General features: G+C 34.7%; 1 protein-coding gene across 1 annotated transcript; it reads right to left on the bottom strand.

Annotated features, from left to right (window-relative positions):
- Window positions 1–15,675: 15,675 nt before the first annotated feature.
- On the bottom strand, window positions 15,676–19,066 carry LOC113491716 (protein odd-skipped). The gene is made up of 3 exons (XM_026868844.1): window positions 18,421–19,066; window positions 17,416–17,983; window positions 15,676–16,648 (listed from the first exon to the last, which is right to left on the bottom strand). Exons 1-3 carry the CDS (start codon window positions 18,500–18,502, stop codon window positions 16,261–16,263), a joined length of 1,038 nt encoding a protein of 345 aa, XP_026724645.1. The 5' UTR covers window positions 18,503–19,066; the 3' UTR covers window positions 15,676–16,260.
- Window positions 19,067–19,374: the final 308 nt, after the last annotated feature.

Raw genomic sequence — 19,374 nt, 5'->3', positions numbered from 1 at the left:
CTTTAGGCTATAAACCATCACGCTGCGACTAATATAAGCTAAGGTACAATGGAAAATGTGAAAAAAAAACCGGGCAGGGATACCTAAATCATAACTTATATCTTTAACCCACGGGGACGAAATCGCGGGCAACAGCTAGTCTTTAATAATACCTGTTTAAGAACCAACATATAAAAGAACAACTTCGGTCTTTTTCACGAGTCCAAATCACATACAACTTTTTATAATTGAACATCCTATATATTCAATCTCAAACGGATTATCTCACTAAGGTTTTAGTTCGTGACAATAAGATTTAATAAAATCGTTCACAACGTTGTGTTTTGATTTTTGAATCGTTAAGTTTACTGCTTATGAGATTTAAACAGACTATTATTTGGATTTAGAGTTGAATTAAAAACTTTCGACTTGACGAATATATCAAAAATATTAGAAACCGGAATCAGTCTTTTTTTAAACATAACTTTGGTTTTATTTAAAGTGATTTCCCACTTAAAACAAAAGTGATACTTACTTAAACACTACAAATTCTACAATAACGTTAACAAATATGATGTTAAAAAAGCAACAGTATTCGCCTTTAAGGTACATACCCAAAGCTTACCAATCTTATATCACAATAATAATAACCATATCATTTTCTCTTTCTCTAGACACCAATATAAAACCTACAATAAACTATTAAATGTAATCCATTAAACAGCTTTAATATTTGCCCCTGAAATATACGCACGTTTGACACTAACGATACGGCACTAAGGCGCAATGAATCAAGTGCGCAAACGGACTTATAAATATGCGAGTCCAAAACGTAATTGGTGTGTAAATATCCAACCAAATGAGCATTAATGAGCGCAGTCGAGACCGTGTCTTCATTTTTCATTTGAAATATTTATGTTCCCATTTTAATTTTTTTCAGGAATGCATAACGAATTTTTTTGATTTATTCCTCTTTGAAGTTTGAGGAGATCTTCGCACGTGGGTATGAATGCTGTGTGTTTTGGTGTAAAAGTTTACCATTTTACCATATACTAATATATGGGTGGATCCTAAAAAGGTGTTCTAACAAACTTGTCATTTACATTTTCTTTACGTATTTTACGTTGATGAAATTTTCAGAGCTCACTAATTTGGAAAGGTCCAAATGGAAAATCTAAATGATGCCTCGTTAAATTCTGCATTGTACAAAAATTCTTGTAATAAGACAGAAAGAAAAATGTCCGGTTTTTTAAGCACTTTCGTGGTTTTATAGAACACACTCGTTTTTCAAAATATTTATTCACCCTGCAACTGTTCATAAAACAATGGCTTAACAGTTATTTGGAATCTAAATCACAACGCAAACGCATTACAAAACAAACGAACACCTACGCCAATTAAAGAATGCAATCTAATAAAAGCCATCCAGAATTTTTATTCGAATTCTTCCAATTTTAAATCACCTACTTAATTTAAAAAAAAACTGTGCTGTCACAAATAAATGCATGTAAGTAATTACGTTCCCATACTCCTCGTACAAAGGCGGTCCATTAAACGGTCGTGTATGGGTTTTTTGTGGTGGCATCTTTTGACCCGGCTCGTGTCCCCGGGCGAAACAGTAAATAATGATCCCCATCGTATATATAAATTATGAAATGAAATCATAAAAGTTGGGGCGATATGTGTAGAGAGCTGTTGATACTTGTTGTTTGTATTGTTAAAGGTTGCCATGGTAACAGGGGACGTAAGATAAATCAATCATTTTTTCCTGTGAGTTAATAGAGATTCTATTAACTATATATATTCTATCAATCTAAGATTGTACAGAGTACAATTCATTGATGGTACAGTTTCTTGATAAGGAATTACTAAGTTTAATAAATTGACCCTGCTTCGTGGCTTTTCTGTGGTTATCCTAAGAAAAATTTAAAAAAAGAAATTAATAGTAGGCAACGCTATTTTTAAATTATAACAAACTATCTAGAATTCTTAACTTAGTCACGAGTCGTTACTGCAGAGGTGCTTGTTTTGCGTGCATCACAATTGAGAATATAGTTTATAAGACAATTGTGGCAGCATTATAAATAGGCAAATAAACTAATTTGAATGATCTTTGCAACTTCCCTGTTTCTGCGATTACAATTTGCGGATAGTTTAAGTAATTCAACGTATGAAATGACGTTTTGTGAAATTTCGAAAAATAAATCAAACTGGCATACCTTTATTATTATTGTCACACTTAACACAACATCATAAATTACTCAAAGATGACAGCAACGTCAGCGTTTTGCATAGAGGTCGTTACCATCTATGATGGATGGGATCACACGATCTTGACCGAACAGAGCCGAGAAGAACCGAAGCGCGCCGAAGATAGCCGACTTACCCTGAGGCGTTTCAACTATCTCGGTCGTTTTAGCTATTTAAATGAGTTGTCAATAATAAGTTGCGGATAATTTAAAATTATATTGCTGGGTCAAGGGTAAAGGTTATTATGGTATCTCAAGAGTTCATATTAAAGGAAAGGGTTTCTGTATTCCCTAGTCAAGCGACACTATTGCAATCATTGATCCTGAAAGAGTAAAGAAATGAAATTTGCACATTTTTTTTTTCATATCTAGAATCTTTCATATCTAGAGTATTTTTGATATTTAAATACTGAAACAAACTTAACTATTAAAGTATTTTAAGCTTCGGTAGAACGCAGCAGGCTGACTTATTTTTGCCGCCAGATGCATGTCTCTAAAAGAAGATGCCAAAAAGTCAATCAGGGATCAATGTGCTTAATAAATTTGAGAATGAAATAGATCTTATTGAAACCTAATTCCTAGACAATATACAATCAGGAATCTTTTTACGAAATAGAACAATAAATTAATTTATTGCAGAATGTTTTCACAACTTCTCTACTAGTTCAGTTCTAATACATAGTATTACATTACCTACCGATAAATAACTACCAAAACTACATGAAACCTACTACCACCTACCGTAAAAGGAAAATATTGTAACGTGTCATATTATAAAACGACAAAAAAACTTTTAATATTCCCAGGATACTTAAAACAAAACAATAAAAAACTAAAGTACCACCGAATGACGGAATGCAATAAAATCGTGACAATCATCTAGAGGCAAAACCTTAAACGCCTTATAATAATCTTGTGCACCGCCTTAATCTACAGTGGACCTAACCTCAAAAGTTAGCCAAAAAACCGTGAGAACACGTCGTCCTGAGTTACAGTGACTCGATTCTTATGATATATTGCCTTAAACGTGCCATTTAGCGCTTACTCGTCCATTCTTAAGTATAGTGGGGCAAATTAGAAAAAAAATGTAAACACAACATTGTACGAATTCAATAATTAGATTAAGCTTGTAATGAGGGGGTTGGTGAGCCTTCGGCGACGTCGGGTCGCGTCGGCCGCCGCCCCGTGGCGCCTCAGGCGGGGTGCTTTTGACCCTATTTGTTTTAATTACCAACCAACGGTCTTTAGGAGGACACGGGCCTTTGTGCTAGCCGAAAATTGTGCCTAATTGGCGGTAGGCCGTAACCTTAAACGAGCTGAGGTGAGCTCGTGATCAGCTTCGGCCTTTCTTTGAAAATTGAGATTTAGATGATCCTTTGGGATGGACCAGGGTAAGCACTAGGGTGTTATTTAGGAGAAAACTTATATTAATGGAAATTTGATTTAAGTATAATAGGTAGGTATGGCGCAGAGTTCAAGCTTTAACTAAATGGTACGATAGTAGGCTTATAATGGGCTATCATTGTCAAACTATTTTTTTTAACGTATCGTATTTACTCTTGTGGCACTTCTGCAATTTCCTCCGTTGACAGTGCTTTAGAATTGATGTTTGCACCTGTAAATAGTTTACCATAAAACTTGTGCAAGCTCACTCCGGTCTCAAGAATCCATATTCCTAATTCCCTGTTTAACTTACTCAAAAATTCCTGTCGACAATCAACAAATTAACGAAACTGGACTAAACACTATATTTACATGATTGTAAACTTAAAATTCCTTACGGAGTTCCTGAGGAGATTCCTCAAATGTTCCCAATATTGCTTCGATTACCGGCTCACCCGGTAAATGCCGCGGTAAACGCTTGTAATCGCCTCTGCCTTGCCATCGTAATTACCATAAGCGCCGCCATTACATGAAGCTAAAACTTTTGCTGTTTTGTTTTCAGTTTCAATAAGAATGCGGTCACATGGATCAAGATTTTCTTCTTTCATGTAAATTTCACACAGTTCAAAATCATCCGTTGTGGTTTGGAGTGAGACCTATTATATATTATGCTTCATTTAGCACTTTAAATTAATATGCGGTCAAGTAATCACCATCGGATTATTAAACACTAAAAGTACTGCTTATTTTTCAAAGTCTGCAAGAAATTGTATTGAAAACAAACATATAACATTGTCATATAGCAATCATTATTCATGGTCAATTTAGACTAAAGAACGCAAACCTATTACCAATATTATCTTCACTTTCACTTGTCTTGTTTTTAATAACGAAACTTGATTTTGTATGACATTGTTGGATGGCAATATTTTTATTAAAATTAACTTGATGTATTACGCTAAAAATTAGCATCATTTGTTTAGGTTATTTTATATGCAAAAAAATAGAAGATCCGCATTAAGATTAATGGTATGGAAACACATTGCAGACTATAATTATGAATTTTAATGACACGTGCTTTCTTTTTACCACCTAATACTTTTTGTTCAGTATGACGCGCTTATGATTTATTGTATTAATATTATAATTTAGTTTTGGCATACATCATTTCTCATTATTCTAAATATTACTAGGTATTTAAAACAAGTTTTTCTTCATTTATGAGGGTGTGCTTGTGACTTTTTAAGGTAGACAATTTCGGCATTTTGTGTGCAATAGGAACATAAGTTTTGTTTAATTGATGGGTAAACTCAAAACTATAAATCTTAAATAGGTACCTGGATCTACTAAGACTGATAAGTATTACTAAGGTGCTCCCACAAAAAGAATCACTTATCATTATTAATCTCGAAAACCTTGTACAAAATCCCACGGTCTTAAAAGTCGAAGGTGAAACCCAAGATATGTAGCCTGAAGCAAACGGTAGATCCTCTGAAGCAGCAACGGCGTCTGTATGTGATAATACAGATGAGGCTAACGAAATTAACAAAAAAGCCACAGAGGAGAAAGAACTCAAACAAACAGATGACGATACTGGTAAAAATGTATAATACAATGAACGTACAAATGTAACGTATGGCGTGTCGGTTGATGAAGTGGGTGTAGTGTGAACGGGCATGGTTGGTGAGGAGGTCGCACGCAATCTAAGCATTCGGAGCACGTGGGAAAGACGCAAAGCCGAGGCGGGGTGCCTCGAGGCAATCCGCCACGGTTGACGATCACCGCGATAAATATATCCAACATTAGTGCACAGAGCAGTGAAGCAACGCGAGATGATTGTTTGGAAAGTGGAAAGGCTATTTATAATGTTCCAGATGAAATTTGAAGTCCATTAAACTGTGATTTACTACGCAATTTTCTATTGCGGAATCAAAAGCGTATGATACTCTAAAGTTTATCTCATGAGGCAAAAGTTATAACATGGAAATTTAATTTCTAATAAAGTTGTACGGTAACTTTATTTTTATGAGCAACATGAGAATAAATTACAAATCCCATGAAATAGAAGATAATAAACTAATCTAAATGTAAACATATCGAATCTAAAACTCACTAAACAAATCAACGGTATCGTTTTCTCGTAACTGATATTTAATATAAACAAACAGTCGACATAAACAAAACTTGATACCCTACTCTATACGAAAACGTTACAGCGACAGCCTCAGGAAGAATTCCCCAAAACCTCCACAGGGTCAAATGTCGATGAATTTATTGCCTCCGCAGTAAAACCCGAATGTTCGGCGTCTTTGGGAAGAATCGCGAACCTCTAATTAGTGAGATTATGAAAATATTCACACAGGTGCGTTGCAGCCCTAATAAGCATGTTGGCTCCGGGCAAGTCGTGAAGGCAAGGCTAATGTTTTGGGTGTTGCTGCAGGTGAGTTTGCTTTTGTTTTTGGGTCGGAGGTAATCTAGGATCGTCTGTTTGTTGTTTGGGTTTTAATGTGAGGTTACCTTTTGGGCTGTGATTTCATTTACAGGTGTCTGCGGTGACTTCTAAAAGCTGTTCTCGGTTATGACGTGATGGGTGACCATTGTCATTTATATCACTGGTATTTAATTTGGCTGTATGTTGTCTATAATTTGCATAATTAAATTGTGTTCATATGTAATTTTGGCCAGTTTTTTTTCCTTTTGTTTAAGAAGCATCTTTTCGTGTAAGAGTTTTTTTACATTTAGTATTATCAGGATCTTGCACGTGCTTGGGTACTTTATCAGTCAGATAGTCGGTAGTTACGACCACCTAAGCTCTCAATCTGGGCTATTTATCAAACACATTAATATGTCGCTTGATACAGATGCGACATATTTCACTAGATGATGTTTAAATGTGACATTTAATATTCTCAAATCGTGACATCGAAAACTCTTAAGACGTTTTTGGAGAAATAAATGGACAGCTAAGTAACCCTTGCAGTGACCTAAAGAAAGATCATTTAAACGTATTGTTCTCAACAAGTATATTAGTAGAAGACTTGTTCTTTTCACTTCGAAAGCTCTAAATAGGTATGTACTTCTAATATTTATTCTATTTGAATTTCGATTACTAAAGGCATAAAAATGTGTTTAAAAAAAGGTTCATGCCAATTATTTTGTTCCTGACCTCGAAATTAAAGCTACTACTACTTATGATTTATAAATTTAGACATAGTAGTTGTACAGTAAAACCATTCAATTTTAATTCAATGTTTAATCAAAGATTAATGCTAGCTAAATACATACTGGAGGTCTAAAAACATACCCTTTATAAATGTTACCAAAAGTTACATCATAATTTTATTAAACAACGATAAAAAAGGGGACTTCGGTATACTGATATGACACATGCCATTAAACTAATACTTTTAAGTAGCAACTACACATAATGAATAATGATAATACCCAAACATTAACCTACAAATTACGGTACATTGTAGACAGACCCATTAAAATTACATTGTGTGGCAAAAAAATAAATTCGCAACCGAACTATTGGAGTCCATTCACAAACGGCACAAAAACTGAAATATCGCCCTTGTTATAATAATAGGTGGCCGGTAGAACCACCGCAAATAAAGAACGCCATAATTTTTGACATGTCGAACGTAAACACCTTATAATTTTGGCAAAGATTAAAAGTTTTCGTTGTGCAGATGAGACTTGCCAAATATTTTGAGAGTAGTCATGAATGGATCCATCCTTAAAAGTTACTTCCGTAGTGTAAGAGCACTGAATAACGTAAATATTATATTGAAGATTAGAATTAAAAAAAAAATATATATAAATAGCGTAAAACTTTGTTGCGTTGAAGAAAATTTCATAGCTTGTAAATTGTTACTAATTTATCTCCACACATTTATTGAAGTTATGCATAAACAAATAGAAAAAAGACCTCTCAGAAGTTCCGCAACATTAGGCATGAAACCACCTAACCGTTAATCCCAAAAATCTTTGCAGACTACTTTTACTCATTTTCATAGCACATCCCACGGGTGATCATTTCGAAAATTGAAGGTATAATGATACGTTGTTTGATTAGTTTGTGGTAAATAGTCAATGGCTGGACTAAAGGCTGGCGCCGACAACCGCGGTGGCGCCAATGAATTAGTCATTACTTACCGAAAGTTACCGAATGTCGGCTCACTTTGTTAAGCCTTATTGCCTTATTATTTAGCGAATTAAATGTCTTGAGGATGTAGACTAGGTGCGGTTGAACTAATTTGTTGAGCTTTTCTATGATTAAGTTCTGATGCTTCTGAGGATTTATATTTTGGAGCTCTTGGAATTGATTCGGTTTATTAATCTTGGTATGGTTGATCACACATTGGAGATCATTAAAAAAAGGTTGTGTGTAAAACAAGTACCGATACCGATTTTTGATCTTGGTGGTCTAGTGGTCCTTTGCATGGATTTGAATGCACATGGTGCGGTTCGATCCCAACGCAGGCAAGGGATCATTCTTGTTTTTTTTTTATGTTATATTTGATTTCTGGATAATTGCAAGATACCGCTGAAAAAAGCCATAGGAAAACATTTCGAGGAAACCTGGATTCCAAATATTGGTTTATGTAATCACCAACCCTCGGTGTAAACCTCCCATATTTGATTTAGGGATCCTTTGTCCGACCGATTTATCAGCTACCTCATTGTAGTTCACGTTCTTTCATCAAATCATTCTGTAGGATAAGTTTAATAATTACTGCCCTGAAAGATCTTAGTGTGGTTAAGCGGTGGAAGAAAGGAAATCTTAAAAAAAAATTTATAAAACTATTTCACTTTTTACGTTCACTAGGTAGGCAACGTAGGTACCTTATTCGTCATCCCGAGCCAAATTACACAGTAATAAATAATAACCATCACGTCATTCTATATGACAAAATTGTCAGAAACCATTCATTAAAGAAATGAAATCGTCCCTTTTCTGAAGCCGTTATTTTGCAAAATGACAGAGGATAGGACGGAAGGCACGTCTTGCCGGCCTTCCACAACCTCCAAAAGAGGTTGTATAATATAATTGCAGTTGTGGAGAAGAGACGAATAGATACATCCTATAGAGATCTGTCACGCTTCCACATCAGAAAATATTACTCTAAGACGTGCCGGTCTGGCCTCTGAATTTCCTAACCGCAAACTGCGAAATTGTATCTTTTTGTTAGTCACAATAAAATTATATTCTATTCTCGTATTATTGGAAACGATTTTGGACAATTATAACCACATTTGCCCCTAAATTTGTTTAATAACTGACCGTTTGGCTTTACATTTTGATCCTTTATAATTATATGTCTGTATTTCGAGCGTCGATTTTCTATTTTTTTGTTTTTCGAGGTTTTATTCCCGATGTCAGTTTGAAGGTTAAGTTGATTTGAAAATAGAACTCTTCTATTCTATTATTTAATTGGTTCGAATTATTCCGGTAATTATAATGAACAAGGTGTAATTATGAGAGACTCAGATTACATTTTTGGCTGTATTAAAAGTCGAAATATAAGAGGTAGTTTGATTTGACAAAATATGTTTATAAATGTACATTTATTACAGCTATCTAGCACCACCTTTTAATTAATGCTTTCGAATAATATAATTTATTTTTACTCACGACAAATGTTATATGGTATCTACTAGTACACACCCAATACAAACCGTTTTGCTTTTGTTTTAATTTCTTCCTCCCTTAAGCTCGGACGAATTACTTAAAATTTTTGCTATTAAAAATACAAAACTGTTATTGACAGATAGCATCAAAATTTCAAAGTTGATGACATGAAAATAACACACCAACAATGACATCAGAAACCGAAAATACCACAGTAATTAAAATTGCTCGCTCATATTCAAAAGTTGTCGTTTCAACAGGTAGTAAGCACTACTGTCCATCAAATGTCTTTGACATGTATTACTAACCCTTAATTAAAAAAGAACAGGGAATTTACAGAGTTTTAAAGTTTTTTGTTTGAGGTTTTGCTCGCGTTTAAATGTGGTTTCTCGCTTGTCAATCATCTTTTTATAATAACTGTAAGTTCATAGTTTGATGTTTCGTAAAAAACGGATTTTTTTTTGGATTTGAATATTATTTAAGCCGGCATTTTATATTTTTGAAAATGTACTGATAGAGCCTTTCAAAAGAAAAGTTAAACTAAAATTGGATTTGAATAGGTATATTTCTCCTATAAATTCAGCAATATTATCTTTAACCATTAGAGTTACTAGGCTCCGAGAAAATTATATTATTTGTTTTATACCCAAACATTTATTATATCACGTAGAGACTATTAAGCAGAGATATCAAGTAAAGACCAAACATTTATTGTATCAAGAGAGTTAATTGACGTCATAAGCCTCATATTAATGCATTTGTAAATATTATTTAGCAACTATTCTAAAAACAAGATAATTTTGTACCACGTTAAAACCAAAAACACATTTTTTCATTGCAAAATAGTTTAAATGCCGTATGAAGTAAACTTACAAAAACCTTGACCTCACGACCGCCGCGTCTAAACACGCGTAGGTAAAATCAAGCTATAAAATTAACGTTAAGCCGGAATTGTTTCAAAAATTGTATTTCCGCATATCCGTATGAATAATCGATTTAACAGGAAATATTTATCGATAAATAACAATAGATTTGAACTTACAGAAGGCTAAATGATAATTAAAATTGCAATAAGTTAGGAAGTACGCGTAAATTGTTTCATTTGCTCTTTTGCATCGTGCTTCGTGAGTTCAAAAAGCGTACAGAGGCTATTCTTTAAATGTGTCTCTACTTAAAAATAATTTTACATTGTTTCTTTTAGATGTCCAGATTTACATATTTTTAAATTGTTTAGATATATGTACAGTGTGAATAGTTTATCTTCATTAACGTTGGATTTTATATTTATATTTTAATAGGTGACCTAAATTAAACCTTCGTTTACATATACCGATATTCTTTTAGCTATATTGTACCAAATAAAAAAACTCTAATCGTTTTTTGAAATGAAATAATTCATTCTTCAAATAGGACAGACATTATTGTTCCATATCAATTTTTAAGCTAGCTTGAGTCAGAGATATTATTTCGTCATATACTCAATTAAGCAGAATATCATAAGCACCAAAAATCCTCTTTTCAACAACCACCAACCAACTATATTTGACTCATCATTACAGTACATTAGCCATTGTATATTTCTTCCCTTTCATCGGCAGTGGGTGCGACGGACCTCGGACCTCTAATTGGCTGAAATGGAACCTATTATGCTTTTGATATGTGATGATTGACAGCTGCCAATCAGGATCGCGTGAGGGTGCCGCCAGGTGGCGCGTGCGCAGCGACGAGTGGTTCAAAATTTTTGAATATGGAATGAAAATCGATGGGAATTGTGGTCGTAAATGGCGTGTAATTGATATGGATTGATGTAAGTGGGATATCAATTCGAAATTTTGTTTTGTTTTTGGTAAAATGTTTGGTTTTAATTCTCTTGACTGCAGTGGTGTGTGGGAACTTTATTATTTCCTGCGCTATCATTTATTTTATTCTACCTAAGTCTCTACCATATTAAATCCAAATCGGTAATGTTTTTGGTTGCGGAAGCATAACAAAAATCTTTTCCCGTATTAATTTGTAGGTATGGTTAGTTAAACGTTTGCCCTTAAAAAAATAGTCATCTATTTAAAACACCATAAAATTTTCGGAATCAGGTTCACAGCCATAAACTACAATCAAATCAGCAGCTAAAGCACCCGATGCCCAACACCTTCCACCCTCAGGCAGAAATCCCTCAAAATCCACGACTTACCTCAAACTAAGCAATAAATCAACCTATTTTAATCCCTCAAAAACAAAATAACGGTTGAAACGCTCAAAGCTATACATAAATCATACCACAAAAACATCAAAAATATTGTGTAAGTAGTAATAAATCTATAAATAATTCCTTTAAGTTACCAATAGGCTACTTCAGGTGGTCGTTACGTTTCCTTTAGCCTAAGGGTGAATGCAATCTTCATTAGATTTGTACACCACGCAAAGCCAAAAGGTCGTGGAATAATATTTGGAAAGATCACAAGTGTAACGTCAAGAAGGTTGTATCTTCGCTCCCAATAAAGAAGTATCAGACTTTTATTCGTGTGCAAAAACATTAATAATTAATATTTTTTTCATTCGAAGATTATTCCGTTCAATGTACGGTATTACTTGTTTCAAAAATTTCGACTAAAGCGCTGCAAAGAAGATGGACTGTTGAGTGAATTTTGTGCGGAAAACTAATCACTCAATTATACCCCGCACTCAAATGATACAATAATTATTATTAATGATTATATTACATTTAATAAAGGCTTAATCATAAGTGTAGCGAACACAATCCACAGGTTCATAGCTCATTAATTAACTCACTGTATCGAGTCTAACTAATTGAATAGAACTGCTTGTATTACCATTAATAAATCAGCGCGATAAGTTCATAAATCAACTACGTCAGTCCGACTGCGCATGCGTCGGCCGCCATGACAGTCAAAATCGTTTGAATTATCGCCCCATTTTACCTAAATTCGACTTTAATCCCTTCCGAATTGCTTTTAATTGGTATAAAACAACAAACCCAATTATCGGAATGGGATAAATGGAATAGTCATGGGAATGTGAGCCGAATTGGGGAAGAATTCGCGATTGCGTTGCGATTAGAGGCCAATCAGACGGGATTTGTTGCAATTTCCATTGACTGGAAAATTGCAGATGCAAGTTTAGCGTTCAATCATCAATCTCACGTCGATTCGAGTAAATTGGTTGGATCTTTCTTTTTAATTCTATGTTTTGGTTGGATTCTATAATTCTTGGATGCAGTCCGTTAATTCCGTTATTATTTTGAATGAGTCTTTATCTACATTAAGTAATCCGTTTTGTCCTAATCCCTTACCCGTTACTGATGGATGCTGGGGTTAAATCTCATATATGTCAAAAACGTCTTTTATATTTTTAAGTACAATGAGTTGACATTTTTTGTATTTGTATGTCTAAGTATTTAATTTTAACGAAACAATGTGTTGGGGTTTTTTTTACTTTTTAATCATCATTAACAGTAAGAGCTCTCGCCCCGTTATTGTATTGCTAAGTGAACGTAGTAAAACCATTATATTTCTAATACAGATATTCGATCGAAAACATAGATCAAATAAAACATACAAAATTTAGTTCAACATTTAATGAACTAAATTCATTCATTGCAGCATTGGTACTACGAACTACAGGTAGCGACATCGCATGGTGACAAATGACACATCGCAGTTCCGCCGCGACAGACTAGATGGCGCTGTAATCACCGCGGCCATTACCAAAGAATTTTATAACAATTCTGAGAGAGTGCCGTGGCATCTGAAAATTATAGAGCTTTGTAAAATGCTCTTACTTTAATACAGTAATGTATGAGGAATGTGTGTGATTATAAGATAATTTACATTAAGGAAGGAATGTGTAATCGAATAGGCTGGAAAATATCTTTTTAAAAGATGAATCATCCTCTTTGGTATTTTCATAAAACCATGTTTGGGGTACTGTTTAATGAGTCCTTGTTAATATTTAAGTAGATAAATAATGTGATTTGCATTAGTAAAAAGGTTTCCGGGGACAAAGATATCTAAGCCATTTAATTAAAATTTCAATTTAATTAAAGGTAAGTAGTTAATCTAATTAGTATTCTATGCGTTATTTATTTTCTTGTAAGATGATAGATTTTTTAGATGTTGTTGGATAAAACAACGAAAATTTTAGTTTCTGTGATGTTTTTCGTAGTAACACTGTACAGTTATCCTACAAGATCTTTTACTTTCAAGCATGGTTTCCGCATTAGTAAAAGCGACATTAAACATATGCCAGTTTTAATGTCAGTTAATGATAAAATAAAATCAGAAAATCGTACGATGACCGATTAAAATCGATTTACTTGTTTATATCGATAACTAAAAGAATTAATTAACGGAACACAAGATCTAGACGATACAGACATATTTTTTAATTGACATTAACAACTAATAGTGCACTTGGCGCCTGATAAAGAAATACAAAGAATTTAAACAGTCTAGTTAATATTACGCATTTATTTTATACTACTAAAAGCCGAGGTTTCACTCGCTTTTTAACACTCCTTTTAGTATTTAGTTTATGTAACACATGTCTTTGAACAACCGAGATACTAACGAAATTCTTTAAAACCTACATTTCTTTTAAACCTTTTGAACTCACTCACTTAACTTGTAGCATTATGATCAGTAGGATATAGCTGTATATTCACTAGAAAATGATATTAAGCTATATAGGTATAAGTTTTATTTTCAAATAAAAACAAAGTGATCATAAGAAGATACCACATTGCTCAAATTTTAAACTCTACTTCAGCAGTTTAAAACTCATCAAATTTAGGTGTGAATCAGTATTTTACACGAAACAGCTGCTTTATCGGTCATCTAATTTCCTTAACCCATTCTACTGGAAAACATTATATCGCATAGTAAGCCTAGTCGTAAGATAAATGCTTACAGCATTCGTATCGTACCAAGCCGATGATTTAGCAGACGAATTTTGGAATGCGATTTCTGTTTTCAGTTCGAATCACACTCATACTGTTAATGCGAAAGAATATGTGTGTATCTGTATGTTTGTAACCGGTTGTCACATAAAATAATGAACCGATTTTGATGAAGTTTGCTACGGAGTCACCTTTTATTATTAACGCATATATAACGTGACTTATATTTGCGTTAATAATATAAGGTGTTATTTATTATTCATATCCGACTTCGTTAGAGGAGAGTAATGTTTTTGATGACGATGACTGATGATGATGACGATGAATTTCAGAATATAATATATGTCGTCTTAAATGTATATGTAACTAAAATGAGATTAATTAAATAAAAAAACCTTTTTCTCTTGTTAAACTTAGAAATCACAATTATATTAAGTTTTCTATTTAAATAAGTATAGGGAAAGTTAACTTTCCTTTGTTGTTTTCTTTAATAACCCATGTACTATAAATACGTGCGTATAACATTTCAATTTGACAATCCAAATGAAACTCTACACGTCTTTACATAAGATAATAATTACTTAGATCGGGTTTTGTAAAAAATTTATCTAAGACTATAATTATAATTATATTCATTACATTACTAATACTGTAATGATTGTCTGGTATTGCACGATACTAATGTTTTGTATAGGGTTATCGATTGTAAGAACTTTGTTTTAAATATTTGAAAATAGTTTTAAGCCGATGGTAGAGTTCTTGAGTCTACATAAATATATGAGTTGTGATATAAAAATAGTTTAGAGATAAAAGAAACTGCTTTAAGTTATTTTTTTAGTTATTTGTCATTTCATAGAGATAACTTAGATGACAATGAAATGATATAGTATGCAAGGCTGGGTTAACTTATTAATTAAAATTAAAGTAAATAAAAATGCTAATAAAGATGAAACTTTTTATCAAAGCCATGCACCAAAACCACCATTAAATTTTAAAACTCATTCAAATGTTAGGAAAATAATTACTTTTAATTACATACTCTGAAATTTTATATCCGCTATGAACAAAAACAATGTGACAACCCTATGAAAATCTACGGTCCAGTCGCTAATATGCTAACTGGCACACGCTATTAAACCGTTACTTAAGATTTCGTTTTGAATATTTTGGTATTAAGAATAAATTGGTACTTCATACCTCTATTTATATACAAGAGTCAAACGTTTTGAGGTATTAGACTTAGCTCCAAAAGTCTTAAAGAAATTTCTAATTCTAACTTATCATTCTGAACTTTAGTTAAATCTTACGTATTATATTAAAATTGATTAATCTTTATTTTTTCAAACACTTCCTCCTTTTTTTGGTTGGTCGGGTAAAATATGAGAAGAAAATTATAACTTGAAAATGGAATAGGAAATAACTCACAATTATAGCTCATACTCTCCTTTCTGTGAAACCTACTTTTAAGTTTATATCCATGTCATTCTATTGCGGCATAGAAAATAAAACAAAGATTTAGGTATTGTTGTTTTCTATTTTCTTTTATTATACTCGTATTTATAAGTAGCCTCGTCGACTTAACTTAATCACTTAATTTACATATTTACACAAAAATGTACATGCACTAAAACTAATTTCTAACTTACACAGTAAATCTAATTTTTGAACATGATTTCAATGATGCCATAGCCAGAAATTTGGAACGAAATGCACTTAAAAACGAAGGTAATACTTTCTCGGTAACTTTAGTTAACCATAAACTTATCTAAGTTATTCTATCACAATAAATAAATCTCTTAAAAAACAATAACAATAATTAAAAACAATTTCAGTCTTCCAAGTGAAAAAGATCCGAGTTTCAGTGACATGAATCATTCGAAATAATACTAGATAGGATGAAGAAGTAACAAACAAATTCAAAAACTACAATCTGACAAATGAAACACGAAAAACGGATGCTAATTGATAAGAACCTTACTAATCAGTCAATGATACATCTTTGGCAATTTTAAATTAACTAAAGTAAATCCCTGAATTTCATGTAAGCCTCTTGCCAATTTGAACAGGTACCTTATAACGCGAGAGAATATTTACAGGAATCAACGTTTCATGATGTCTTCTATTGAAAAGCCTAGCGTTCTTTTGGGGCCTTCGACTGGCGACTGGTGCGGGCTCGGGGGCTGGACTTGTGGTGGTAAGGGAGGTGAAGGCTTGTGTGAAAGGTCTAGTAAAGAGTTCTCCGACTGACTCGTTGAGGAAACCTCCTGGCATCCTTCCAAATGCTCCAGGTGATGCTTGTTCGCGTCGCTGTGCGTTAGCAGATGCGTCTTCAAGTTCGATCTTTGGTTGAAGCTCTTGTTGCACACCGGGCACTTGTGGGGAGATTCTTCCATATGCAAGATTTTGTGGACGGCCAGTGTCCGCGATTGGCAAAATCCTTTCCCACACTCCGTACACTTGAATGGCTTTTCCTTTGAATGTATGTACCTAGAAAATAGAGAACACAAATTAGACACAAGCTCAACTTTCACTTCTAACGAGTACACAATGTAAACAAACATCTACATTTTTTATGGCTCAATAGACGATGAAATAAGCGCTTTGAATGAAAATTGAAGTAATTCTACATTACGGACACATTAGACTGTTAATATATACGGTAAGATATGAGAAAAAAAATGTTGGTCTCGTAAAAGCGAAGAAATATAACGTGTAATTTGTTCGACGGCGGAGCAAGACAGATATGGTGATCGTAAAGAACGAAACCGGTTGGCGAGGGCGCGCGTGCGCCCGCCGCCTGCGACCTCACAAAAAGGTTTTACACTTTTAATTTTTTTTTCTACTCTTATCGTCAACAATGCTCCGGTGAAACACGTCCTAAATCACGTTGTTGGTATTTGGAGGAAACATTAAATTAAATTAGAAGTCTGCCAGATAAATTGATTACTAGTACCGGGTATCGAACCATCCTTAAATAGTGAAAGTGGTTTCTAACACGGTTTTATTGTTTGACTTGTACAGAAGTAATAAACTTGCTTCCGACTCAATTGTAACCTACTTGCGAATGTTATTTGCTCTACAAATATTATGATGAAACATTAAAAACCGAGAGCCATAAAGTTAAACCATTTCACATGTAAGATAAATTTTAAAACTGTAAGTGGTATTATTTACGGAATGGTGATAACCATAACTTGAAATGTAATAGTACGCGACACCCAACAAGTAATGAAGATAAAAGTAATGATACATACCTATGGTCTCTGAGGTGGTCTTGCCGGCGGAAAGCTTTCCCGCAAATGTCGCACGAGTATGGTCTTTCATCCGTATGAGTTCTTTCGTGAATCAGGAGATTGTAGGACTTGGTGAATTGGCGGTTGCAGTACTTGCAAATAAACTGCTTCTTGGGTCTAGTTCCAGGTGCGCCTGGAGCCCGCATCGGCGGCGGGTTCCTGCCGGGCATTCTCTGCGACATGACGCCGGGGTATCTCAATGAGTGATGATAGAAAGCCGCGTTTCTGATCCACTGGTTAACAAGCATTGCGTGGTACGGCGCCGACGGTGGGAGCGTCGCGACTTGCGCTTGTACGTAGGCCGACATGGGGTGAGTGTAGTTAGGTACTGGCTTCTCATAAGGGTAGGGGGTCTGCATGGCTGGCCGGGGGTAAGTGTAGGGTTGTGCGGGTGGCGTCCAAGGCTGGTGGCGTGAGATAACGACGGCTGGGGGCGTGTCGTCGGTGGGCGTGTGCGGCGGCGTCGGCAAAGGGGGTGACGGCCGCTCAAGCTTCACTAAAGCTTCGATCGGAAAGTCTGGTGGATAACCTGGGGAAGTAATTAATGGTATTGTTAGTTAATTGTCACTATGTACAAGTAGCTAAACGATTCGATGTTATAGAAGTTTGCATAAGTATTTGCGTGCGTATGCAGGTATTACTTGTATCTACTGTATTGTAATTGTAGAATAACATTTTAATTTTAAGTCATAATACGAACGAATTTATTTTCTCTAAAGTTTTTCTCTATAATAATTATAATTAAATAAAAAAACAATGAACAACAAACGCACCTAACTATGAATTCAGACTGAAGTATACAAAATTAATTTAAAAAAATATGTATTGTAGAATAAAATAATCTAAACGATTCTGCATTACTAATCCGATGACGACGGAAGATAAAATAAACTTAACGTTTTCCTTATCGTCATCTCTAAAACAACAACAAAAACAAATCTGCAAAAAGTACACGTAGATACTTACTGTGATTATCCTCAATATGTTCTTCCTCCTCCTCGATATTGATATCGTCCGAACTGTCAACACTGTAAGGCTTATCTTCCATTTCCACAAATCAATTGTCCATACAACTAAACACTAGGGCACTGTCCTCTCGGCTCTCGAAGTCTCGAGCTCACTTTGGTGTCACTGTAGCTGTGTCGTCACTCCAAAACTGGTTTGTACTGACAACCGGCTTGGGAGAGCGCGCGGAGCGTTATGAGTTTGTGTGCGTTCGTTATCGGGGCCTGCGCCTGCGCGGCGGGGAGGGGGGCACATCAAACGCGCCGCGCCGTCCGGCGCCTGTGCTGGCTCCCGAGGCAGCCGCACCTCCCAATAGGCGGGGCCTACCGAGTTCTGCCTTCAAAATCGATCGGTAACAATCGCGAATTGCTTCAACCAAACACTGTTTCACTGTGACTAAGTTCTATTTTGAATGTCCTTTGTTGAAACATAGAACTTTGTCAAAGTTTGTCGTTGAAGGTTTTGTATCGTTTCGTAATTGAGTTTGTTTGGCAATGCAAATTTTTGGTGACACGGCGTCCCGGTGAAGCTATTAGGTGAGCGGATTGCTCCGGTAATTTGGTTTCGTAGGCAAGGCTTTGTGCTTGATTGTCGTATGTCTTTGTACTGCTGGTGTAATTTGTATCTGTATTGAGATTAGGCACGTATTACATGCGGCATTGTGTACCGTTTAGGAGTTAGCGAAAGCTCAGATGGTCTGAATTGAATTGTTTATGTTCCCATGTCTGAGCGCGATTGTCTTTGTTTGTTTGATGTTCGCCATATAACTTCGTTACACATTGTGTTTCAATGGATTTGTAGAGCTAAAGATTGAAAGCGCATATGTGTGTTACACGAGCTCATATTTCTTTGAGACAGAAAACGATCAATTTATTATTTACCCGAAGCACGGATACCTTGTATCATTCATCTAAT

The sequence above is a fragment of the Trichoplusia ni genome, chromosome 1 (assembly GCF_003590095.1).
Source record: "Trichoplusia ni isolate ovarian cell line Hi5 chromosome 1, tn1, whole genome shotgun sequence".
In the NCBI taxonomy this organism is placed as follows: domain Eukaryota; kingdom Metazoa; phylum Arthropoda; class Insecta; order Lepidoptera; family Noctuidae; genus Trichoplusia; species Trichoplusia ni.
The sequence above is the reverse complement of the archived record's forward strand: the minus strand, read 5'-3'. Positions and strand labels throughout refer to the sequence as shown.